Source organism: Homarus americanus, unplaced genomic scaffold, assembly GCF_018991925.1.
Source record: "Homarus americanus isolate GMGI-L3 unplaced genomic scaffold, GMGI_Hamer_2.0 scaffold24781, whole genome shotgun sequence".
Taxonomy (NCBI): Eukaryota; Metazoa; Arthropoda; class Malacostraca; order Decapoda; family Nephropidae; genus Homarus; species Homarus americanus.
Genome location: NW_024723430.1, coordinates 229,767 through 257,425, shown reverse-complemented (window position 1 = coordinate 257,425; position 27,659 = coordinate 229,767). Strand labels below are relative to the sequence as shown.

General features: G+C 37.1%; 1 protein-coding gene across 2 annotated transcripts; it reads right to left on the bottom strand.

Annotated features, from left to right (window-relative positions):
* Positions 1-68: 68 nt before the first annotated feature.
* On the bottom strand, positions 69-27,256 carry LOC121863457 (vesicle transport protein SFT2A-like). Of its 2 annotated transcripts, XM_042362126.1 has the most exons (6): positions 27,168-27,256; positions 22,732-22,854; positions 17,917-17,940; positions 12,875-13,044; positions 5,201-5,318; positions 69-1,490 (listed from the first exon to the last, which is right to left on the bottom strand). In XM_042362126.1, the coding sequence occupies exons 2-6, from the start codon at positions 22,813-22,815 to the stop codon at positions 1,359-1,361; spliced, it is 528 nt and encodes a 175-aa protein (XP_042218060.1). In that variant the 5' UTR covers positions 22,816-22,854; positions 27,168-27,256; the 3' UTR covers positions 69-1,358. The 2 variants fall into 2 exon arrangements, with proteins under 2 accessions (XP_042218060.1, XP_042218061.1); XM_042362127.1 differs by lacking the exon at positions 17,917-17,940.
* Positions 27,257-27,659: the final 403 nt, after the last annotated feature.

The following is a 27,659-nucleotide window of genomic DNA, read 5'->3' as shown; positions in this document are numbered from 1 at the left end:
GTTTTCCAGTGTATTTTCCTGCTTGTTTCCTGAAGGTACTGAACTTTGCTACAATATTAATGATAACAAAATCTTTTTCCTTTTAATGTGGGTTTGACTCCCAAAGAGGAGCACAGTAGCCAATTACTGCCTTCCATTACACAAGCTCACAATCTAGTTAACATATGAAAAGTTAAAATTAGACTATCAATGCAACAATATAAAAAATGGATGAAAATATTTAAATGGGTAACAGAACAGCAAATAAACGAGATACCAATGGTGGACAAAAATTCTCCCTGACTAGCCAACACATTAATTTTTTTATAATATCTATTATGTATTTTTACATACCGAAGTAAATAACTAATAATGGATGATAACAAATATATACCTGACCATAACTCAGGTGTTTATTACATACTGTACTTCATCTAGCTGGGTAATCCCTTTGGAGGATTACCTATAACTTCACCCAACTCTCTTTCTCAGACACTATTCTTCCATTTCCCACATTCTCTACCTCCCACCTTACCTCTAATTCTGTTAATTTTAGATTCTTCAATTCATCATGGAGGAAGATATGTACTGTACGCCACAACTCCATCAAAGGTTATGCTTAGCTTCCTAGCCACCTCATATGCTTCCAAAATGTTATACATAATCCAAATTAGATTTATCCGTCCTTCCAGAGAAGTCAGTATATGAACATTCTCCAAGCATCACTCTACTATCTTCCTCTCTCTCTTCCTTTCTGCACACTGTTGATTCCTGGGTGTTCATCCTCCCCATCATTTTATCTCATTCCTCACATTCCTTCAACCTGTCCACACCACATGAGCAGCTAAACATTTATATATATAGACAAAAAAGTGTAAAGGATCAACTCAAAACATTTATGTATATTTGGTTAAATTAGATATCATTAATTATGGTCCCAAGATAACTTATTAAATAGTTAGAAAAAAATATGTGGAGAGAAAAATAAAGAAAAATGACAAAAGTTTCTCAAAATAACAAGTTAACAGTTGTGTTGATACTTCAAATCTTCATAGATGATTGTAGTTTTAAACTCCAGCAATTACTACTGTATTAATATAATTCATGTCAAATTACGGTACTTTAAGAATTTACAGTAATTAATGTTTTATTTTTACTTAATTGAATTTAAATACTGTACTGTATTATATTACAAAAATATATTCATTATCTTTTTACCTAGTTGAAGTGCAAAATTTTATTCAGAATTTTACAGATTAGTAGTAGAAAAAAGTCTCTTTACAAGAATAAACTCCCATGACTGAGTTCCACAATCACATATGAGATATAACAATATCATAGGATAAATATCAAACTTCAGCACCTTCAAAACAAATCCCTCAGACATCAAGGCATGATCCAAAGCACTTCTTGGCAGCATCTCGAGCGTAAGGTATGTATGACAGAGAATACCACGTCATGGCACAGAACTGGATGACCACCATCAAAATGGCGAGAGCTTTCTTGTGAATCTGTAACAAGTAGATTGTATCCACTGAAAAATCTATATAATTCTACTGAGATCATAATGCAGGTTTTTCATAAGGTTTAACCCTAAATGTTACACAGTATGTAGACTACCATATTCATAATACACCTTTTCACATATCCGTTGAGTCATTGTTCCATAACTATTTGACAAATTTCATAACCGAATGACAGAACACATATCGAATGACAATCTAAAATAACTGTTGGTTCATGCTAACGGAAATGATTGACATAAGTTATGAAGTTGACAGACGTGAACAATAAACCGACAGTCTACATATAGTTTGAGAATGTAACAATTGGATAATGACATACCACCAACAGTTATTTTAGATAGTCATTCGATATGTGTTCTGTCTGTCATTCGGTTATGAAATTTGTCAAATTGTTATGTAACAATGTCTCAACGGATATGTGAAAAGGTGTACATCAACACACCAAACTTGAACTCCACATAAAAGGATTTACATATTGCCGTATTTCAAACATTGTTGACAGAGCAGAAACAGAAAATAATTGTAAATATCGTAAATTGATCATAAATAAAAATTTATACACCAGCCGGCACTCTAATGTGTTAGGAAGTGTTTAGTATACAGAAATACCCTAGTTATCTCAAGGGATGCATTTCCAAATGTCATTGCGGAAAATGAAATTGCAAATATCGTGTCAATTTTCCCCATAACAATTAATGTATATAGGGGGGATGCATTTACAGCCAGCATCATTCACCACATATTTTTCCGAATATTTTAAGTGGGGGAAGTTATGTTTTGGTTATTTTTCAACTTGTAATTTCGGGTAAACCTAACTTTCTTCTTTTTTTTTTTTTACTCAGTTACATGCACACACAATCCTATATACATACGTAATGTGCAAAAAAAGTAAAAGAAATAACTATTATAAGGTAAAAAACAAAGGTAATAAACAGTTCTTTGTGAGTGAGATCAAGAGGGAAAGTAGAGTGTGAGAGCCCTGTTGCTAAGGGTCAGCAGAGGCAGCGTCCCAGCCGGGCTGTATTGCTATGGCAAGGCTTCAGGGCACACAGCCAGTGTCTACGCAAATGGTGGTTGTGTTAAACTTTCATTTGTCTTTTCCTTAATGGTTTTGCTGCATATTTTCATCTAGATGGTATTTTATTAAATGTTATTAATTTATTAGGTAGTAAATTACAGTAGATGTGCACTATTTATCAATAGTTAGGTAGGTTTTTATTGTTCACAAACCAATTTCATGTTTTTGGGATATGATATTGAGATTCTTTCCATTGGGGAAGTGAACCATATTTTCCCATGTTCTGCTATTCGAGATACGAAAATTCACTTTACGAATGGTTTTCTAGGAACCTAACCCATTCATTAAGTGAGGGATATCTATACTATATACCACTGGAACAACAAATCACCTGGCTGGTAAATATATTATTTACCAGGCATTTTGGATATGAAGGTACAGTAAGTCCTCGTTTAACGTAGCCTACGACAACGTTGTTTCGTTATACAGTGATCCCTCGGTTAACGAGATTTCGGTTAACGATTTACCTTCCATAAGATTCTTAACTTCGGTTAACGAGCAATCCCTCGATTAACGAGTATTTTACGAGCCGACCTCAACATGTTTTCACTTGCACTTGGCGGTCAAACAGCTGTAGCATTAGTCCGCCAATACAGTAATCAGTTTTAGGGCTTAAATTCCTTACTATCTTAGTAAATATCAAGAAGTTTATACTATTCAATAATTTTAAAAGTTTAATATTAAATTTTTTAGTAATTTTAACAATTATTGAACATAATTGAAGGTAAGGTAACTAGTTTTATGCGCACCATCCAGCCTGGCAACACACCAAACAGGCGCCAGTCTCTCTGTCTTTTCAGTGGAGGCAACTTCTTGCTTGAGCTAAATGCTTTTTTTTCTGTGTTTGCAAGCAAATTATTGGTCATTTTGAAATTTATTTTACATATTGACAATATATAATGCAGTGCAGTGTTGATTTAAAGAAAAAATCTTGAATTACACCAAGAGAACTAAAATTTTATGGGTGAAATGGCGCCATGGGGTGACTTCTCTTCCACCCCAAAGCCTTCTCTTCTCCCTTCTCCTCCACCCCCATTCTAATTCCCATCATCATCATCATCATCCAGGAGCCTTCTACATGCACACCTCAAAGTAAGTGTACTTTTCTATCTTTTTTGTTGAATTTAGGCAATTTTTGGTGAGCTGGAACCAATTACCCCAAAACCCATTGAAACAATGGTTTCGGTTAACGAGCAACCTGCTGGAACGGATTGTGCTCGTTAACCGAGGGACCACTGTAATCTCTCTACTCTTTAGATACCCATGATTCGGACAACGTCCCGCCGATTCGGTATAACGTCATCATGGACTACTTTATACGGCGCATCACCCTCTCTCATCTTGGCGCGCTACGTTCTCTCGGGAAGCGAAACAGCGTCCCCAGTCTTTGTTAGGCTTCCACAGCGTTCGTGCGTGTTTAAGTGTTTTTGCTCTAAATACTGTACTGCAATCATTGAAAATGGCTTCCAAGCGCCCATCAAGTGCTAGTGATGCCAGTGTTGTGAAGAAGCAATGTAAGACCATTAATCTTGCTATGAAAATGGAAGTTTTAAATTGTTATGAGAAAGGTGAAAGTGCTGTGGATATTGGTGTTGCGCTAGGTCTAACCCCACAATAGTGAATACTATCAGCCCCTCAGTGAGTACAATACAAAATTATTTAGTTTATTAATCGTTTTGGATGTATAATATATACCGTTTTCTATCAAAATTCCATTAAATTTATGTATATGTAATGTATTTTATGGGGCAAAGGGAGGCTGGGGAATGTAACTCCTGTATTTTATCTATTTTTTATGGGGAAAATTTATTCCGTTAAAGTTGTTTTACGTTGCGGTTTTCAGGAACGGAACCACGACGTTAAGTGAGGACTTACTGTAAAAAAAATTGTAAAACATAAGCTTGGAGATCTTCCATTAATGTGAAAAAAATTTCAGATATTGTACCGTATAACAGAAAATGTCTTAACTTCAGGGATTTTGCCTATAAATTAAAGCATTAAACAATATTTTTTGTAACTGAATTTTTGTAAATCAAATCCTCGTATGTCAGGTTCTGCTTCTATTTAAAAATTTTGATGCACAACACCACAGTATACAGTACAGTACTGTATTATGTTTTTCTACACCATCAACAAATTTATTATAATGCAGTAGAAGTATAAATAAAATTAAAAAATAAATCAACCTAATAAAGAAAAAAAGAAGGAAGGGGGGGGGGAGAGAAAAAAAGAGACATACTGTACATGTTCTACAAATATGTTCCTTGTGGTAACTGAAAAGAGCGGATTCCAGATGCATGAAGCAGATATGAACCTACCGGGTACTCTGATAGGCCCAGCTCCTACATGTATGATCTCTTTCGTAGGTGCATGATATCATGAAAAAAAAGAGGGAGGAAGGGAGGGAGGGCATTAAAATGTCAAAATTTTTTGCTTTTCTATGGGGAGCATTGAGGGGACTGCTGCATTCAGCTGTTTTTTAAAGTTTTCTTAATACTTTCACAGTGTATACTTTATAGTGTTTCTGTCCTGTATAAGGACCTAATAGGTTGCTTTCATAATATATGCCTTTAAAACCTAAGCTATCTTCACCATGCCATATTTAATTTCTACTTACCACTAGGGCTGCTATAAGAGTCATAATCAAGGCTAAAATCATGATAATCGTAGCAATTATACGAGTCTTGGCAAACATCTTCTTACACTGGTTTATAGGACCCATCAGGAAGCACGTGCTGGAAAAAAAATCAAATAGAAACTTAATTATAGTCCATAAAAAAAATAAAAAGAGGAGGGCCTCTGAAATCTCATGTTAAGATCAAGTCAGGAACTAGGCAGCTTGGGGTTAATGTGCTCACCCAGCCATTGGTCTAAATACTGTACAAGAGACCTGAAATTTGTGAGAGGGAGTAATCCAAACTATTTGTAGCATTTCCTTTCTAAAATGTCTGGATCATTAATTAAATTTCAAAAAGGCTTATGAAGACCTTCACAAAGAAAAAAAAAATACCGTACATCATACAATATTGTACAGGTCCCTTGTGGACGTGAGCCCAGACTGCCCTCCCATAAGGTAATGTACCAAAGTTAAACAATATTTTCTTATATTTTTTCATGTGTTAGGCAGTAAATTCATGTGTCAGGGAGTAAATTCATGTGTCAGGCAGTAAATTCATGTGTCAGGCAGTAAATTCATGTGTTAGGCAGTAAATTCATGTGTCAGGCAGTAAATTCATGTGTCAGGCAGTAAATTCATGTGTCAGGCAGTAAATTCATGTGTCGGGGGTAAATTCATGTGTCGGGGGTAAATTCATGTGTTAGGCAGTAAATTCATGTGTCAGGCAGTAAATTCATGTGTTAGGCAGTAAATTCATGTATTAGGGGAGTAGAGATTCATGGGGTAAATTCATGTGTTAGGCAGTAGATTCATGTGTCAGGGGTAAATTCATGTATCAGGCAGTAAATTCATGTGTTAGGCAGTAAATTCATGTGTCAGGGGGTAAATTCATGTGTCAGGGGGTAAATTCATGAGTTAGGGAGTAAATTCATGTGTTAGGCAGTAAATTCATGTGTCAGGGGGTAAATTCATGTGTCAGGCAGTAAATTCATGTGTTAGGCAGTAAATTCATGTGTCAGGCAGTAAATTCATGTGTTAGGCAGTAAATTCATGTGTCAGGCAGTAAATTCATGTGTTAGGCAGTAAATTCATGTGTTAGGGAGTAAATTCATGTGTTAGGCAGTAAATTCATGTGTCAGGGGGTAAATTCATGTGTCAGGCAGTAAATTCATGTGTTAGGCAGTAAATTCATGTGTCAGGCAGTAGTAAGGTGTTAGGCAGTAAATTCATGTGTCAGGCAGTAAATTCATGTGTTGGCAGTAAATTCATGTGTCAGGGAGTAAATTCATGTGTTAGAATTTATGTGTTAGGCAGTAAATTCATGTGTCAGGCAGTAAATTCATGTGTTAGGCAGTAAATTCATGTGTTAGGGAGTAAATTCATGTGTCAGGGGGTAAATTCATGTGTCAGGGGGTAAATTCATGTGTCAGGCAGTAAATTCATGTGTCAGGCAGTAAATTCATGTGTCAGGGGGAAAATTCATGTGTCAGGGGGAAAATTCATGTGTCAGGCAGTAAATTCATGTGTCAGGCAGTAAATTCATGTGTCAGGCAGTAAATTCATGTGTTAGGCAGTAAATTCATGTGTCAGGCAGTAAATTCATGTGTCAGGCAGTAAATTCATGTGTCAGGCAGTAAATTCATGTGTCGGGGGTAAATTCATGTGTCGGGGGTAAATTCATGTGTTAGGCAGTAAATTCATGTGTCAGGCAGTAAATTCATGTGTTAGGCAGTAAATTCATGTGTCAGGCAGTAAATTCATGTGTTAGGCAGTAAATTCATGTGTTAGGCAGTAAATTCATGTGTCAGGCAGTAAATTCATGTGTTAGGCAGTAAATTCATGTGTCAGGCAGTAAATTCATGTGTTAGGCAGTAAATTCATGTGTTAGGCAGTAAATTCATGTGTTAGGCAGTAAATTCATGTGTCAGGGGGTAAATTCATGTGTTAGGCAGTAAATTCATGTGTTAGGCAGTAAATTCATGTGTTAGGCAGTAAATTCATGTGTCAGGGGGTAAATTCATGTGTCAGGCAGTAAATTCATGTGTCAGGCAGTAAATTCATGTGTTAGGCAGTAAATTCATGTGTTAGGGAGTAAGTGTGCAAATTGTGGTAGAGGCAGGCAGTAGAGCAATGAGGGAGGTGTGGTGTTGGTGATATCCTCCCCCTGCTGGGCCAAGCTGTGAGTTGCGTGATTGTTGTTTTTGAAGTCGTATTTTCAGGTGGACTAACAAATTTTTTTTTTACTCTGTTACAGTGCGTTACACTCTCACACTCTCTTCATGCAGAATGTGCAAGCACTGAGGGAGGGAGGGAGAGAGCTACAGCTGGCATTCCGTCACTCACTCCTACGCTGTCTCCCCGTCTCCTGCCAAATGGCAACATCAACCGCAAGTCCAGGTGGAGTCTTCTTCAGCCCCAGAATAGCTACAGTACTGTACTGTAGTAAGTTCATTTGTTTACGACAGAGAAAGAGAGTATGCTGGTGAGTGAGATAAGGATGATTGTACTGTACCTATTGTTATTTCTGTATTACAGTACAGGCATCCCCCGCGTTACGGAAGGGTTCCGTTCCCAGAAAATTGACCGTATCGCGAAATTCCGTAACGCGAAACCTATTTTCCCATTGACTTCCATTATAAAACTGGAGATGCGTTCCTAAGGAATTTTTTCGGCTCCAAAAAAATAATTCAAGCACTTTTACTAATGAAAATAAGCATTTATAAACACATACAATACAGTACATTAAATAATTTATGATATACCTTCTTAAAACACCAACTTAGGGGTTAATATTGCATAATGTTGCATTATACAACTATGTGTATGTTTATTTGAGTGCCCCGTCATAGGAGTCCGTTTTCTCTCACTTCAAGGCCGCCTGAGTCGTCCGTTTTCTCTTAATCTTAAGAGTGCACCAGGGACTACTGTATTATTTTTTAGTGGTGACACAGAATTTGATATTGCAACTGGGGTTGCAATTGTTGAGGCAACTTAGGTATGTCTGATTACAGTTGGAATATTCAAGATCCATTGTGAGTGATGTTTAAAGCTTCAACTGTCTTTATGGTCGGTAAAACTTGTCAAGTCTGTCAGTCTGAATGGCATGTGTGAGGCCTTGTGTTTGTTAAAATTTACCCCAATTTCCGTAAGGGCGGATTTACGGGCCGTAACGCGAAATTATTGGTCATAATTTACAAATTCCGGAAGAGCGAAATTCCGTAATCCCGGGCTTCCGTAACGCGGGGGATGCCTGTATACTGTACCTGTATTTACATATATTTGTACCCTGTACTCTCACGTATGATTATTACAGAACTCAAGTGATTATCTTATGTGCAGTAACGTATTTTGGGTACAGTACCTTGATTATCCGACTTATCGGCTTTTCCGACCCACCCCTCCCGCCATATACAGTAAAAGTCCAAAAATCTGGATGCCAAAAATCCGGACTTTTCGAAAACTTTCAAACTTTTTAAATTTAGCGGGCTTTTGTGGGTTACGTGAATGAATGGAGTCGTTTTAAAAAAAATTAATTTACATAATTCTAATAATAAAAGTAATTGTAAATTATAAGTAGCTAATTTTGTTAGTTTTGTAATTAGCTTGTCCTGAAATGTAAAATTTGAGGCACTATAAATCTTTTGTGTGTATGTGTGCATGCGTGAACGCCACAGCTACACAGCGACAACAAGCGACCACTCGATCGCTACTTTAGAACAAGCAATCAAACTGTAACAACGTATGTAATTTTGAGTCCTACTCTTTCCATTTACAAGCCCATAATAATGGCTCCTAAAGTAGATAAGCTTCGTTGTGTGAAGAGAAAGAAGAACACATTGAAATTGAGTGACAAACTTGAAATACTTAAGAAACTAGAACGTGGTGTGAGCAATGCTGTTCTCATGGAAACATACGACATTGGAAAGTCAACAATTTATGATATAAAAAAGGCAAAGAATAAAATTCTAGAATTCACAACTTCTTCTGAGCCTTACAATAAAATTGCTGAAAGAAAAAGTTTACATCGGCCCAAATTAGAAAATCTTGATAAAGTGTTGCACGAATGGTTTTTGTTAAAACGATCAGAAGGTATGGCAATTTCTGGGCCGATGCTTATTGTCAAAGCAAAGTCTTTTAAGGAGCAAATGAACATTGAATCAGAGTGCACATTTAGTGATGGATGGCTTAGGAATTTCAAGACTCGTCATGGTATTAGACAGTTAGATATTGCTGGAGAAAGACAGTCGGCTGATACACAAGCAGCAACAAAATATAGTGCAACATTTGAAAAAATTGTAAATGACTATGATCTCACAGCCGATCAAATTTGTAATGCTGATGAAACAGGGGTTTACTGGAAGTGTTTGCCCACAAAAACTTTGGCTGGAAACCAAGAACGAAATGCAACAGGTTTTAAGCTTAATAAGGAAAGATTAACCGTTCTTGTATGTGCTAATGCTTCAGGTCAGCATAAAATTAAGGTTTTGGCGATTGGCAAATTTAAGCGCCCACGGGCCTTTAAAGGAATTGTGCACTTGCCTGTGACCTATAAAGCCCAAAAGAGTGCTTGGATGGACAAAGACATATTTCACGATTGGTTTGTTCATGATTTTGTTTCATCAGTTCGTCAGAACTTAAGGAAATTGGGGAAGCCTGCAAATACAAAGTGCCTGCTACTTCTCGACAACTGTAGGGCCCACCCGCATGAATCAAAATTAGTCTCTGATTGCGGGAATATTTATGCATGTTACTTGCCACCAAACGTAACATCATTGATTCAACCCATGGATCAAGGAGTCATTAGGAACTTTAAATGTCACTATAAGAATGATTTTATGACGAAAATGATGAATGAGAATGTCAACCCTACAGAATTTCAACGCAGTTTTACGATCAAGGATGCAATATTTTCACTCGTGACTGCCTGGAATGCAGTCACGAGTGAAACACTTTTAAGAGCGTGGCGAAAGTTGTGGCCGAAAGTGATGTTTGCAGATCTAGTGTGTGATCAAGACAAAGATTTTGAAGGATTCCACATAAAGCAGAGGGCATCTGAAGTGCAAGAACTGATGGAGACTGTTAAATTATCTCTGGAAGACAACCCTCTACGCAAGCTTAATGCTGCTGACATAGAAGAGTGGATACACATTGACGATGATATTGAAGTTGCTGCCACTTTCACTGATCAAGAAATCATTCAAAGCATTACAACTCCTGATAAGATAGAAGAAAATTGTTCAGAAGAATCTGGTGAAGACGACGACAAAGTTGAAGAAAAGATATCTTGGGCTGCTGCAGAAAAGGGCATTGAAACAGTTATTAAATTTGTGGAACAGAACCATAGCTTCAGTCTTCAAGACGTCATGCAGGCACACATGGTGCAGAATAATCTTATCACAAAGAAATTACAAAGTCGTAAACAAGGTGATATACGAAAGTATTTAAAGAAAGCAGTGTCAAGCAGTGCAGTAGAAGCTGCAAGTGTTCCATCCACAAGCAGTGCAGCAGACGATATGGAAGTCGTGGAAATCAACGAATAAAAATTTATTTGTTGTTTTGTACTTTGTATTTATAGGAAAATGTTTCGTTAATAAACTACAAATAAATAAGCAATTTGTATAAAATAAATTCTGCTTTCATTTGTTTACTGTATTTTTCTTTTACAATGTTCATTTTTAAACATGATTTCAAAGATTACACGCCCCTTTTTTCATTGTGAAAAATGTTTGTTTACATTTTTGTCAAGTGTTGACTTTATTTTTCCTTAAAACTGCTCGTTTTGATAATTGAAGCATGCTTTACTTGCTTATGAATAAACTATCAAAATGTACCTGTTCATCTCTTCTTTACTCCTCCTTAAATTTGAATTTTAAATGTACTGCCTGAGAATCCGGAAAATCCGAAAATCCGGACCGACCCAATCCCCAAGCAGTCCGGATTTTTGGACTTTTACTGTATATATATACATATACAGTGATCCCTCGGTTAACGAAATTTCGGTTGACGAATTACCTTCCATAAGATTCTTCACTTCGGTCAAATTATTGGTCATTTTGAAGTTTATTTTACATATTGACAATATATAATGCAGTGCAGTGTTGATTTAAAGAAAATAATCTTGAATTACACCAAGTGAACTAAAATTTTATGGGTGAAATGGCGGCATGAAGCATGGGGTGACTTCTCTTCCACCCCAATGCCTTCTCTTCTCCCTTCTCCACCTCCATTCTAATTCCCATCATCATCAACCAGGAGCCTTCTACATGCACACCTCCAAATAAGTTTACTTTACTGCATTTATTTTTAGTTTGTATGTAATAATCGGTGAGCTGGAACCAATTACCCAAAATCCCATTGAAACAATGGTTTCGGTTAACGAACGACCTTCTGGAACGAATTGTGTTCGCTAACCGAGGGACCACTGTATTGTTCATTTTGCACACAAACATTAATTCAATCAAAAAGACATTCAGTAATAAACAATAATTAATCTTTTGTACATGAGAGAAATGACGCTGTTTACACGATTGTGCACGTCTGAATGTTGGCATTGTGTAGTGTTTTTTTTTTTGTGTCCAAATAAAAAATGTCGAATTAAAAACTCATGAAATTTGAGAACCTACTGTAGGTTTATTGCTTTGTGATTTTGTCGGAATATTATGGCTATGTTAATACTGTAGTAATATCTCCGGTAGCCGGAATCCCTCAAACCCGGAACTCTCCGATAGCCGGAATTGAAATTTTCTTGGAAAATTCAAAGAAAATTTCCTGATACCCAGAAAATTCTGGGGATGGGGGAGTTTTTTTTCTGGGATTGAGAGATGAAAATCAGTCGCATTTACCGGAAATTCTGAGAAAAAATTTCCGGTACCCGGAAAATTCATGGGATAGGGGATATTTTTCCGGGTTCAAGAGATGATGTAATGGGAAATTTCTGGAACTTCCGAGAAAATTTTTCCGCTAGTACCCGGAAAATTCCAGGAATAAGGGATTTTTTTTTATGGCTTTGAGAGTCATCTTGTTAATTCCCGGAAGTGTTCTGCACCAATTGTTCCGGCTAAAGGAGATATCACTACATTGTTTTGGAGGACTCTTCCCACGTCAAGGGCCGAGAGTGAGAGGCATCCTGATCAGTGTTTGTCAGTCCTTGTCATCCAGGGGGCTACACGTATGACCTGACCTGTCCAATCGTGGGGACTTGCGGAGGCCAGCAGACCAGAGTTTACAGTATCCCAGTTCAGGGGCGACTTCAGTCTACTAACCCCATCCCTTGAATATGCTGCTCAGGGAGCGGGAGCTTCACTACTCTGGTGAACCTCTCGCCTCCATATACCACTTCTGACAACTCATTGGCAGAGCTGTTATGTGTTTGACCTGATGTTCGGTGTCAGCGAATGGTGATATTCTCCTGGTTAATTGATAAATTTACTTGTGTGTGTATGTGTGATAATAATGTAATTAAACTTATATTTAAACGGGCAAATTTCCTTTAGCATCTCAGAATCAATTGGTATAACAGTCCACTATCAAAGTTCCTATATGGCCTTGACAGCCAATTTGCAAGACTAGAATTGCTTTTTATTTGTTTTTAAATGTTCCGGAATACACCCACAATGGGGGAGGGAACCATAATCTGAAGCCTAGGGGTTAGTATACAAGACTGATAAAACTCACCTTGAAATTGCCATAACATTTCCAAGTGTATAGAAAACTGTAAACAAGACAAGTCCTCTTGGCAAGAAAAGAAATGCTGTTCCCAAGATTGAGAATAAAAATCCAAGGCCGAAGCAAACTGCAAAGCCTTTGATTCTGGTGCTCCAGCTGAGACTGTTGGTGTCAATCACCTGTAAATAAGGTTAATAGAGTCATTATGTTATTGTTATGTATGTTCTCTTTAGGAAAATAGTTACAAATAGTCTTCTTAATATTCAAGCTTTCTTAATGTAATCATGTAAAATCTCTTGTATGCAAATTATCCATGTTTTCAAATGTATTTATTACAGAAAGGAGAATAGATGTTTAAATTCCCTGGATATACCACCCTTCTTGTCTTGCTATATATATGTACTGTACACTATAGCACAACATGCTCCTTCACTACACTACAACACAACATGGTTCTTTACTCCATGACACAACATGGTTCTCCATTCTGTAAGACAACATAAATCTTTATAATCTACACTAGTCTATACCATATAGCACTGTATGGTTCTCTCCTCCTTCATTACCCTCTCACAAAACCCTATCTCCCTCTTATCTAACTTTTAATTTATTTCCTTAACCCAGTGATGCCAGCTACTCATGCTCTTCACCATTCCTCATATATACACTTACAAAGTTTATCTTTATTACTGTACAAACAAGTGGCAACTGCATAACTAAAGTGATTGCTAAAACTTCTGAAATCACGGAACATATTCAAGCTCATTTGTATTTTCATTTTACCTTCTTTCATTACATATTTAGCTCTCTCCCTCTCCCTCTATACAATGGTCCCTTGGTTAACGAGCGCCTCGGTTAACGAGTTACCTCCCAAAAGATTCTTAAATTCGGTTAACGAGCAACCCCTCGGTTAACGAGTTTCTTACGAGCCGACCTCAACAAATTTGGTTTGCACTGGGCGGTCAACCAGCTGTAGTATTAGTCCGCCAATACATTAATCGGTTCTAGGGCTTAAATTCCTTACTATTTTAGTATATATCAAGAAGTCTATACTATTCAATAATAATAAAAGTTTAATATTAAATGTTTTAGTCATTTTAACAATTATTGAACATAATTGAAGGTAAAGTGACTAGCTTAATGTGCGGCATCCAGCTTCTTAACACAGCAAACAGGTGTTAGTCTCTCTCTGTTTTCACTGGAGGTAACATCTTGCTTGAGACTCTTCAACTAAACACTTTTTTTCTGTGTTTCCAAGCAAATTATTGGTCATTTTGAAATTTATTTTACATATTGACAATATATAGCGCGTGTTGACATTGTTTGAATCCAGCATGGGGCCTAAGAGATCAAGAAAAGCGATTTCAATCCAAACCAAGCAGGAAATCATAAAAAAAACATGAACAAGACATTAGAACAAATGCGCTATGCAAAGAATATGGCATGTCGACATCTACTGTGTCGACAATTCTTGCACAGAAAGACAAATTTAAAGAAGTGAAAGTGAGAGACAAATCTACAAGAGTGTTTAAAAGTAGATCCCTAATTGCAGAAACTGAGAGGTTACTTATCATCTGGATTAGGGAAAAACAGATGAAAGGTGATTCAGCTTCTACTGAATTCATTTGTGAAAGAGCCAGGGAGACTTACGAACATTTAAAGACAGATCAACCTGGTTCTTCAGGCACAGACTTTGAAGATTTTCGGACCAGCAAAGGCTGGTTCGAAAAATTTAAGAAAAGAAGTGACATTTTCAGTGTTGTTAGGCATGGTGAAGCTGCTAGTGCTGATAAGGAAGGGGCAGCAAAGTTTTTAGATGAATTTAAAAAACTGATGGAAGAAGAAAATTATCTTCCACAGCAAGTGTTCAATGTGGACGAAACTGGGCTGTTCTGGAAAAAGATACCCAAAAGAACATTCATCACCAGAGATGAAGCCTCTTTACCTGGGCATAAACCCACGAAGGACCGTCTCACTCTATTGCTTGGTGCCAATGCTTCAGAGGATTTCCGACTGAAGCCTATGCTTGTCTACCACTCTGAAAACCCCAGGGTGTTCAAGCAACAGAAAGTGGTAAGAACAAAGCTTGAGTTTATTGGAAGTCCAAACGTAAGGCATGGGTGACAAGACAGCTCTTTAATGAATGGGCTGTTGATGTGTTTTGCCCTTCTGTCAAGAGCTACCTAACCACCAATAAACTCCCTTTAAAGGCTCTTCTCCTCATGGATAATGCTCCTGGTCATGACCCTGACCTTGCCAGAAATTTGGAGTATCAATTTGACTTTGTGAAAGTGTTGTTTTTGCCTCCAAACACTACATCAATCATACAGCCAATGGACCAGAATGTGATCAGCAACTTCAAGAAGTTGTACATGAAGAAAATGTTTAGGAAGTGTCATCAGGCAACTTCCAATGATCCTGAACTAACACTGAAACATTTCTGGAAGACACAATTCAACATCCTGGATGCTGTAAAATTGATTGTGTCATCATGGCAAGAAGTCTCAACTAAATCCCTCAATTCTTCGTGGAAAGCACTGTGGCCATCAGTAGTCCATGATTTTGAGGAAGAAACAGAGTTGGACCAGGAGATTGTGTCCATTGGTCAGTCATTGGGCCTTGAAGTGGAGGAGAAGGATGTGGAAGAGCTTGTGATGTCTCATGAGGAGGAACTTACTCCTGATGACTTGAAGCAACTGGATGAGATGTTACAGGTAGAGGCTGACAGTGGTGAGGAGGAAATTAAAAGTGATGACCATATGTCAGCTAAACAGTTGAAAGATGTGATTTACCACTGGGACAAGTTCAGGGAACTGGCTTCAAAGCACCCAGATGTGGAAAAAACTGATCTAACTTTGTGTCATGTTGAGGACTCAGTGGTCTCCTTCTTTAAACATAAGTTCATGGTGAGGAGGACAGATGCCCCACAGACCACAATTGACACTTTCTTCAGTAAAAGGCAAAGGGAACAAGATGCTATCCCTCAGCCTTCCACTTCAAGAAGGAGAGGATGTCAGTCCAGAGGTTCCTGACATTTTCATGGAAGGTGACTCACCTTCCAAGAAGCAGTAAAATGCTTCTCCTCCACCTCCACTTCCTTCTCTTCTCCCTTCTCCTCCTTCACCTCCCACTTCAAATTCACATCATCATCATCCAGGAGCCTTCTACATACACACCTCAAAGTAAGTGAACTTTTCTAACATTTTTGTTGAATTTAGGCAATTTTCGGTGAGCTGGAACCAATTACCCAAAAACCCATTGAAACAATGGTTTCGGTTAACGAGATTTTCGGTTAACGAGTAACTGCTGGAACGGATTGTGCTCGTTAACCGAGGGACCACTGTATATCTTACTTTCGATCATCTCATTTCTCAAATTACAGTATTCTAATTGCATTACCAAACACTATCCCTCTAAACCATTGTTAAATTTATTGTTTTATGTCTTTTATCAAATTACAGTGCCCCTTGTTGCCCATTATAAATTTTCAATCAATTCTGCTTCTTCCACTTACCACACCCCTTCCATCTTTCTCTTCCACATACTGTATGATACATTTTATTGTTCACCACTGTCTTTCCTCCTTCAAATTCATATGTTAAACCATTACATGTTTGTGCTCTTCAGAGAATGTACTCTCAGTTAAAATATGATTACTGTATTTGAATAAAACAATCTACCTAATTAAAAAAAATTATTCTGGATTCACTTCTTGTTTCAAAATATGATCTCAATGTGGCTTCTTATTTAACAACAATGAGACCACCTCAGTTTAGTTTAGTAAACTAAATATGTTCCTTGATGACCTCTTCCCCTTTCCAAATGTCATCACTTTTGGCTCTTTACCATATACAATATGTTGAATGTACACCTTCACAAGTTAATAAAAAACTCTTGCTTTTCAAAACACTTATCACTTTCCTACAACCAATTCCCTCCTGACACTTTAACCACTTAATACAGAACCAAGTCCTTTGTTTATATAAAAATCTCATAACCAGATTCTCCCTTTTCATCAATTACCCAATAATTCACATCATTCTAAACACCTTGAAGTGTGGGCTCTCCAAACAGAGCTGAATTTGGAAGTAACCCTCATTTGCCATTGTCTACAAGGAGTTTGGCAGGGATATGTATATACTGTACGGTATATAAAATAAAATAATTTTCAAGGTTTCAACCGCACACATACGGTACTCTAATATCCCACCTGAAGCTAAAATCTGATTTGTGTTAATTCCATAAACACGATTTTTTTTAAGAACAGAGCCCACTTGAAAATCAAGAATTTACAGTAAAATAGACCATTTTTTTGACTATTTTACACAGCGGTCATCTTTAAATGTTTAAAACTTTCTCAGATTCACTACAACACCACTGGACTCCATTTTTTTTCTCCTTTCCTTTTCTTGACCTGAAAACCTTCTCTCCGTTTCTCCTGTAGTTACGTACATTACTTCAGTACCTATGGTTAATTTTAGTAATGTAATTTCTCAGTGTGGTGGAAAATGAAAATGTTAACCTGCACTTGAGAGATTCTTTGGTGTTTAGTTTCCAACATTATATAATAAACAAAACTGAACTGTATTGGGAGAATTATCAATATTAACTCACCTGGATATAATAAACTGGTAAAGTAAAACATAACAAAAATACAATTACCTGTAATGTGGAGTATTATCTATTAATTATGCTGTTCATACTGTTCTCAGTTATCTGTCCATTACTGGGGTATTAAGTCACACGTGAGTGACAAGATTTATAAGAAAAAATATAGTGATACTTCATTACATTTTTTATGTTTTTGCAATTTCAGAACAATTAAGCATAAAATAAATAATTACTAAGTCCAATGCTACTCAGTATTCTGTCTATGAGAATGTCACATGCATCTATAAAAAATATAATACAGTATATAAGTATGTCCTGTACTGTATATACATGTTTTTTTCTATAAGCTAGAAATAAAGACAAGCTGAATATTCTATAAATATATAAAAAAGCAAAATATTAAAATGTTTAAGTATTGGAGCAGGACCTGCAACACTTACACGCAAGAGTGGCGTGTCTTCTGTCTGAGGAAGAAAGAGGTGGAGTTTAGTAGTTAGTGAGGCTCAGTCATCAGCAACACACAATGTGCTACTGGCAACACAGTTAATGATCACAGAGTTCAAAAGACAAACATTAAATTATCATGGGTTTCAGAAGACAATTATTAAACATTGACACTCAAGAACAGATACCAACATCATGGCTAACTTGTACAACACAATCAATTACAGAATATTACTTTCACCAAGAACAATAAACAATAATGATGTTTGTTGTTAGGTTACAATGTTTAATGTTCAGTGTGTTCACGATGACAGTAGACAATTTTCATTCCTATTGTTAATACTATTTTAAAATCAGACTAGCAACACACCCACCATTCATTACAATATGAAGAAAACCCACTACAGTATACTGGACCTGAGAGTACAGTACTATGCTGCACTGTGCTGTACTGTACTTCTATCTACTACAGTGTTGTGTTAGACCTAACCTTTTCATTTCAAAATTTATACTCACACAACTTTCTTCTTGATTTTTATATCCATTGATCCATCCTACCTAAAGGTACTGTGGTTCATGACTACCGTATTAACTATTGATTGAGGGCTTATCAAAAGTATCTTTCCAACTGCAGTACAAATCTCTCACAAACGTTAACGCACTACTGTATTTCTCAAAAACTTTTCGCGGACCCCCAGTTTGAGAATCACTGCTGTACAGTATATAGAATAAGAGAATACAGCAGTTCCTGGCAAATCTATGGTTGGCAAGACTGAAGGCTTATGGGAAATAGAGGGTTAGGTTCCATGGCCACGGATAACATTCGCTAAAGCCTAGTTAAGTTGTCTGTTTCTTCACTAAACAATACTTGTACAGTATTGTACATTTAATTAAATTTGAGTCAAATACATATAAAATAGTTTAATATAAATTAAATAGTAATATAAATTTTACAGTACAGTACATATCTGTGGAGATGGCATGTTCCTATAAAATAAGAAATATGAAGAGCATGGTGTGTGTGTGTGTGTGTGGACTTGGCAAGCCACCAAGTTAAACTGTCCCTGTAGCTACATCCCAGTACCAGGCCAAGCTGTGTTACTGTTATTTTTCAACTCGCATTATATTTTTTATTTTACTGTCAAATGCACACACACAATAGTTCATACAGAATGTGTAAAAAAAAAAAAAAAAAAAAATTAGAAGAAATGATTATCATAAGGTCAAAAATAAAGAGAATAAAAATGTCTTATGTTCACAGAAGTCAGTGTTGGATTGTGAGAAGGGAATGGGGGAGAAGGGGTGGGGATGTGGTGTCGGGGATCTCAGGCTCTCCCTACCAGGCCAAGCTGTGAGCTGAGTTAGTGTTCTTTTACAACTCGTAGTTTCAGGTGTATATACTGTATATATCCAGTAAAGCCTCGAATAACGACTGTAATGTGTCCTCCCATATTGCAGTGTAAGGTGAATCATTGTATCACGAATCATTAATTACCATTAAAATAATGCAATAATAATGAGATACATTCCCAAGTGTGACTTTTTCATATCTTTTGTGTGGCTTTTTACCGTCTTTTACCCCCAAAACAATACAATTAATGAAAATTGCTAACTGTATTCTTTAAATTATGTTTCTGAATGCACCTTATACAATATAAATGAATAATAATATGGTCACACAAGAGGAGATGGGACGCCATTGTTTTCATTTGTGTTTACAGCCGGGAGTCAGGACGATGGTTCTACACGAAAAAATGAAAAAAGACCCTGGATGTAGCTGCAGTAAAATTAATGTAAATAAATTAATACATATGTTTTAAGTAATGTATTAAAAGTTAATAAATAGGACAATAGAAGTAGCTAACAACTAATGGCAAAGAAAAAAAAAGAGATGGATTGGGAACGCCAACATATGAACAGAAGTGCGTACATGTGAAAACAAATCATCATTTCTCTACATATGAATATGAAAGCAACACTTATTTACTGTTCATATATGTTTTAAATAATATTTACGAATGTAAAACAAAAATTCTACTCACCAATGGTGGTAAAGTCTAAAACATAAGGACAGCCAATGAATATTGTGCGAGTTTTTACTCAGATGACAAAGTCATCAGGTTCAACTCTGGCTGAAGCTGTAGCTTTCCATAAAGCTATTGCTGAAATGTTACTGAACCTGAAGTTGATGTTGAAGCTGCTTATGATGCTGAATTTGATGGTGTCGCTGGAGTTGATGGTTTAGGCCTTCTTTTACTTTACTTTTATCCTCTTCGCCACTGATCGGCTCGTTAGTCGCTTGGGCAATCGGTCACGTCTCTGATTACTTTTCTTTTTCATTTATCCTCTTCACCAAAAGATCGGCCCTGGAGCCTTCAAATAATAAAGCTGTCAAAAGAACCTTGCACAGCTGCTTTCTTTTCTCATTATACATCTTTATGTAGAGGTCATTTGCACTGATTTAAATTTTAATGATTTGTTCTGTTAATGGATCCACTTCAGAAAATATGTTCATTGCTTGCTCTATATAATATCCACAGACCTCTCACCTTTTTCATATCGTTTTAACACATCTAGTTTCTCGGCTAAGCTTATACACTTTCTATTAGCTTTTTAAACAACACTACCATCACTTGCTCTCTTGGTCATGTTGAATAGGGATGGAAAAATGTTGTAAGAAACCTGAGAAAGTTTTTCTCCTGTTCCTGTTCAGATGCGTGAAAACAAGCTCCGACTGTTGTTTACTGCCAATGCGCATTACCACTCATTAGCCAGGCAGCTTCTTTGCACAAGGCGCTCTTCATTTTTTTACATTTTTTTTATAATACATATCAAGATTTAGTTATTATTTATATGAAAATGTAATTTTATTTTATTTTTATTATAGCTTGGTTGTAAATACGAATGAAATAAGGACATAAATTGAATTGGGTCCTAAATTAACTAAGGTCTTTAATGGAAAAGTTGTCGGTCGAACCGTTGTTATCGTAGGCTTTACTGTACATAATTTTATTCAATTTTTTTTACTATTACAGTACAAGCACACACAATCATTCACATAGACTGCAAAAATATAAGAAATGATTATCATAAGGTCAAAAACAAAGCGAATATACATTTGTTACGTGTGTGAGAGTTAGCTTATACTGTAACACTTGGGAGGGGGAGAGCGCGCTCCTGTCTCCCGTGTCCTTAATGAAACAATTGCCAAATGGCAATGAAGTTTTTTCGTTTGTTTTATTTACTATTAGTATTATTTTTATTCATTCTTCACATTTCTGGAGGAATTCATTAATCCGCAGATGCTCGAAATTCAATGCTGTGGTTGGTGAATGGTATACAGAGCAAAAACCATGGATACCGATGAGAAAGCCATGCTTAGCGAGGGTCTACTGTATGTATATTCATTTTAACAACCATTACAATTTGAATAAGTTAAACTGGAAGTGAGTTTTAATGATGTGCTGGAGCAACTCACTTAACAACCAGTAACTAACCAAATGCTACAGACCGTACCAGCTGCTACTGTAGTAGGCAGAGTCTAATGAATATTAAGTGAGAATGTCAAAAAAGTAAAGCCCGTGACACTGCTGCAATACATGTAGCTCGTGTATTACTTTTATCCTCTTCACCACTGATAGGCTCATTAGCCACTTGGGCGATCGGTCGCGTCTCTGTTACGCACTGTTGTCAAGTACCGGGCATGCACTGGCTCCTGAATGTACCTGAACCCGCTCCAGTGTTGGTCAAGTCTTGTCTTGAAAGAGCTCACACTCGGTGCCGTCACAACACTTTCTGGTAGATTGTTCCAAGAGTTTACAACCCTCACTCCGAAAAAGTTTGCCCTCACAGTTTTCTGGACTTGCGGCTTCTTCAATTTTGAGCTGTGACCTCTTGTGGGGGCGAGCGTCCGCCAGCTCCAAGTAAGGACACTCGACTGAGTAGTGCCCCTTGAGATGCTTATACACCTCAATTAGGTCAACCCTTGCCCGACTGTAGTATGAGCTAGGCAAGTTTAGGCGCTCCAATCTCTCAGGGTAGCTTAGGTGCCGAAGTGCAGGCATCAGTCTGGTGGCCCTCCTTTGAACATATTCAAACAACTGACAGTCCCTAGCATATCTTGGGGACCAGACAGGGTGACAGTACAGTACTCCAGATGGGGAAGCACTTCACTCTTGAAGATCGTTACAAGGGACGGACCGTCTAGATATCTGAACGACCTTCTTATAAGACCCAATAATTTATTTGCCTGATTTACCTTCTTCTCGCAATGGCCCAAGAACTTCAGCTCATTGTCAACATACACACTTATGTCCTTCTCACATTCAGTCTCAAATAGTGCAGTTTCTTCATCCCGTTGGGACATATGATACGCCTCCTTACCGTTGGTATGCCCCAGGTGCATCCTCTTACACATCGTGACATTGAATCTCAGCAGGCAAAAGACCACATATACCATGATCACATTTCAAGTAAGTTACACGTACTGTATGTTCCATTTTTATATAAATATAGTTCACAATAATTTGTCTGATCAAAATTAATTTATAACTATTTTTTACACAAAAATAAACATTTAACAAATGACTACAATTTATAATGAACATTGAACATGACCATCAAAGCCTTGAGAAATTTCAGAGAACATCTGCATAAAAAAAGTTAAGACAGTACAGTATAGTATAACTCTTCTGGAAATCCTTAATATTTAATCTTAGAAAGCTACAATAACAAGCTGCAAAAAGTTAAGCCTATGACAACACACACCACACCATATAGCTATACATATACTGATGATAACAACAATCTACCTGAGTGATGATATTTCCTCTTTCCTCCGCTTCCTGTTCTTCAGAGGCATCCCGGCCACTCAGAGCCTTGCGCAACTTGTCCATACTTGCTTGAAGTCGAATAAATATTTCCTCTTAATCTTTCTGAATTAGAGAAGAGAGAACATTTAATTAAGTTATTTTTTAGTATTAATTTGAGTCTGTTCTGTCCAGTCAGCAATACTAAACACTGAATACTAAGCATTAAAGAATTTACAACAGCAAATAGACTAAAATCTCCCCCAAAGTAGTCTCAGTAACACACTTAACTTTACTTCATTGCTGAAATCCAAATTATTGTTTCAAATGTCTATGAAAATTTAAATAAAAGTGAATACCTGTTGGGAGTATGTCCACAGGGAACTTCACAACAATAAGAATAATACCAATCAATAAGGATCATCTAGGTATGGCGACCAAGTTGGGGAATCTAGTCCCGTCGGCACCAGTCACCACGTAACATTGTCCTTGTAATATAACTGTCACTTGGCTCACGATAAAAGCAGGTCAAGGTTAAAATATTACAAGGGTAATTAAGATGGGATGAGGAGAGGAGATGAGGGGTATTCACTGGCCTGACTCACTGAGATACATGAGCACAGATATTATGCTGAATATCATAGCCAGGAAGGTGAACTATTTAATTGACAAATATATACCCAAGACCAAACCCACTGGCTCCAAGAATACAAGGGGACTGTTACATGTGAACCCTGTGGTGGTTGACAAAGTTAAGAAAAATCTCACAAATTCAAGACGTGGGTTGCGCCAAATGACGAACAGGACAGGAGGATGTATGCCAGGTCCAGGAACCAAGCAAAGTCAGAGTGAGGAAGGGCTGAGAAACAGTTACAGAGGCAGATTGCAAACAAGGTCAAGTCAAACCCAAAGGCTTTCTACTGTTATGCAAAATCAAAATTAAAAACAAGTGTGAGGATATCGGATCTGAGGCTCGAAGATGGTGGTTACACAGACTCAGACCAGGACAAGGCGGAGACGTTAAACAGATTCTTTTCCTCAGTGTTCACGAGAGTGAATGCGAAGAATCTTCCTGCATTTGAGGAAAGAAACAAATTGTCAAAAGTAATGGTTCATAAGAGCCCTGGCCCCAACATGGTGCATACCAGAGTGCTCAGAGTTGTGCAACAAGCTTGCTGAGCCCCTTAAGATATTGTTCAGTAGATGCATGGATTTGATAGATTAAGTACCTTATTTACCTCCCTATATAAGAATCAAAATAAATTTCCGTGAATATTCACTGGAATATTAACCTAAATTTCTCTCATTTAATATCTGATTTGATAGATTGAGAACCTTATTTACATCACCTTTATTTAACCATATCTTCCAGTCATACTTCCCCCTTTTCTTTAGAAAACGATTTAAAAATGCCACAATTTCACTGTTTTACAGTAGACACTGTCATAGTTTTGGCAAATGTGTTTAAAAGTGGTTATTTCTAAATTAAACCTAACCCAACTCTAGTTGTTATGAAAAAGAAGCCGTGGTGGGTCAGTCGTCAATATAAACCAAAAGATAATTCACCTTTTCTTAATCTAACTCTGTATGGAAGGTTTCTAATACTCGGGATCAACTGTCAGCCTCCTCTGAATGCTTTTAAGGGAATCTATATCCATTCTACTGTATATTATGGTGACCAAACTTGAACCACATAATCCATGTAAGGTCTCACTAACACTTGATATACCATAAATCCAGTGTTGTACGTTGATGCCGTTAATTTAACACTGTCAATAGACGAAGGCAGCTTTTTTGTTAACGCTGACGCCATCAATTTTTTTGGCAAGTGACGCTACAGGTGACGCAGTCAACTTTTCACCCGAGCGGAGCGTCAAGTGTCAAGCGTCAATTTGTTTATCAACTTCTTAAATTTTTAATTTTTTCCAAGTTCGATTTTCAATTATCTTGCTATAAAGACGACCGACAAGGCCATGAGGGAGTTGTTCATCAAATACAACACCCCCATCCCCTCTAGTGCTGCCGTGGAGCGCATGTTCTCCATGGGCAAGGACGTCTTTAGGCCCAAGCGCAGCAGAATGAGTGACAAGCATTTTGAGATGCTTGTATTCTTGCGGGGGAACAAATGAATAATTAAAATGATATAATATAAATCATAATAAATTATTAAAAATTAATTAACATTTTTTTATTTTGCATATGTTACTCCCATACACAGGAGAATACGCGTTTCGGGGCTGCATTTGTACGTCACTGAAAGCTCGTTGACGCTGACGCTAACGGCGTCAATTTATGAAATCGTTTACGCCAACGCTGACCACATCAAATTTCTCGGCTGTTTACGCTGGCGGCGCCACTTTTTTTCGTCGACGCGTACAACACTGCATAAATCTAACACAACACCACTGCTCCTGTTACTAACACTCCCTGAAGTACAGAACAGTACAGGGTATTATTGTTGCTTCTTATACAGTACAGGCTAAAATATAACCACGAAATCTCGACAATTCTAGGAGGTTAGGTTAGGTTATTTGTTAGGGTCTTAGAATTGTCCGAACTATTGGTTGCTTTGGTTAGGTTAGGTTATGTGTCAGGGTCTTGAAATTGTCCGAACTATTGGTTGGTTAGGTTAGGTTATTTGTCAGGGTCTTAGAATTGTCTGAACTATTGGTTGCAAAGATAAAATTCTCAAGATTATGTGGTTGTATGAAACTAGACCTTTACCCTGTACTGTACTGTACTGTACTGTACTGTACTGTGTAAGCCTTATCCTGTAGTACACAAACACATTGCTGTCTTATCTATCTTGTTCAGCTAATAGTTGGTTCACTTATTTCCATTTCCTGCCCTTATAACTTTACATAATCTTACATTAAATTGAATTTGCCATTTTTCAGTCCATACTAAACGTTTGGGTTATTATTCGGTTTAGCACATTTTCAAATCGTAAAGAAGCACTTAATTTTAGGCAATTTCTACCTCATATACTGTATACATTCCTCAACCCTGGAAGCCTCTTGGAAATGTGTTTCTTCCAGAAAAATTGCACAGGTGAGTAACACCTAAGAAATTTGATAAATAAATCTCCACCCATCATGGAGCCTTGAGGCATGTGGTTAGGGCTCCCTGCAGGGATTAGGTGAGGTTAGGTTAGTTCAGGTTAAGGTAGGTTAATTTAGTGAAAGTTAGGGGGTCTCGATGTTTGGTTTCTGATGTATTTTGCTCAGATCTCACCTTCGTTTTTGATGGAAAATAGCAGTTTTTTATCAAGGATGACTTGCATCTATTTTTAAAAATGACACATTTCTCGTGGAAATGAAGGTCAGATCTGAACCAAACCAAAATACATCATAAATCAGTAAATTTTTATTTTCACACAACCATGGAATCTTAAGACTTTCATCTTTGCAATCAATAGTTCAGACAATTCTATGACACTTTTCATCTAAGACGTTTCCCACACAAGTGACCTATAAATAACCTAACTTAACCTCATCTCACCTCTTTGGACCCCCCCCCCCAGCCCCCTGGTATGTTAGTCATTTACGAGGGAAACGTCAGAGATGAAAAGTGTCATAGAATTGTCTGAACTATTGATTGCAAAGCTGAAAGTCTTAAGATTCCATGGTTGTGTGAGGGTAAAACAATACCCAGAAATAAAAAATCTCGTGAAAAAATTCGAGGGTGTTAGTGGTAATGAACATAACTCACCAATATGTCAAGGGTTCGAGCCTCGACCCAGATACACATGAGAAGGGTGTTATCCAGTGTGACTCACTACCAAACACCACAGGTTCCTCGGTCCCTGGTTTCCTCCTGTGCTAACACTGGATAAGCCGCCCAAACGGTTAGTAGTAAGCTGATAAGTGACGAATGTGATAAAAAAAAAAAAAATTCATTACCAGTGTTTGTTAAGGACTTCCTATAATCTTTCTGAGTTTTCATGTGATTTAATTTAAATGCCCTTTAATTGTTTTGTGATCAAATTTACTGGTGTATGGTTAGGTTAGGTTAGGTACATGCACTCGATCTATTAACTCAAATTAAATTACGTTTTCCATTTTTATTTACTTCGTGACACCAAATACTAGTCGAGAAAAGATTGGTAACCCGATTTATTCATCTAGGACCATTAATTGACTTAATTGAGACTACATTTGGGTAATTAGTCAGACCCCATTAAGGTAATGCCGATACATACTGAGACTACATTTAAATCTGCAAAATAAATTATGGAAATGCTCATACAAACTTATATTGTGTGACAAGAATTATCTCTTAGTAAAAACTGACATAAGATTATTATCCGTCACCTCCCACTCAGACCTGTTGCCTCTTAACACACTAGACGTCCACCCAATACATGTTCAACTACCTGTTATTACTATCATTTTTTGTCGTTGTTTTAATGAAGGAAATTATGTAATATAAGGACTTACCATCAACGACAAACGGTAGAAGGAAGACTATAATAATTACAGCCTTTGGTAGCTCAGCTGAGACGGTGTGTGATGGGTGACTATGTTACACACACAACCACGAACATGATACAAACTATTATTTTTTTTTAGCAACATTAACTAAGAAAACCTAACTTAATATGATTATAATTACAATAAATATTTAATAAGCTTAGAAAAAATCCATTAACTTTATCCTTTAGGAGAAAATATAAATAATTAGTAAACGTTTACGTGGTGACTTTAGAACATTAACCAGACTCACAGGGCTGCACCATGACGTCACAAGAGGAAAACCTACCACTACTTATTGGACCATGGGGAACTGGAGGGGTTTAATGCACTGTAAATGAATCGATATCTATTCTGGAGAAAGGAAACTCACAATGTGCTCTCTCTGTATACATATTATTATTGGATGTACAATGCAGGTTGGTGACTGGTGCTGGGAGGAGGCAGCGTGGTTACAAG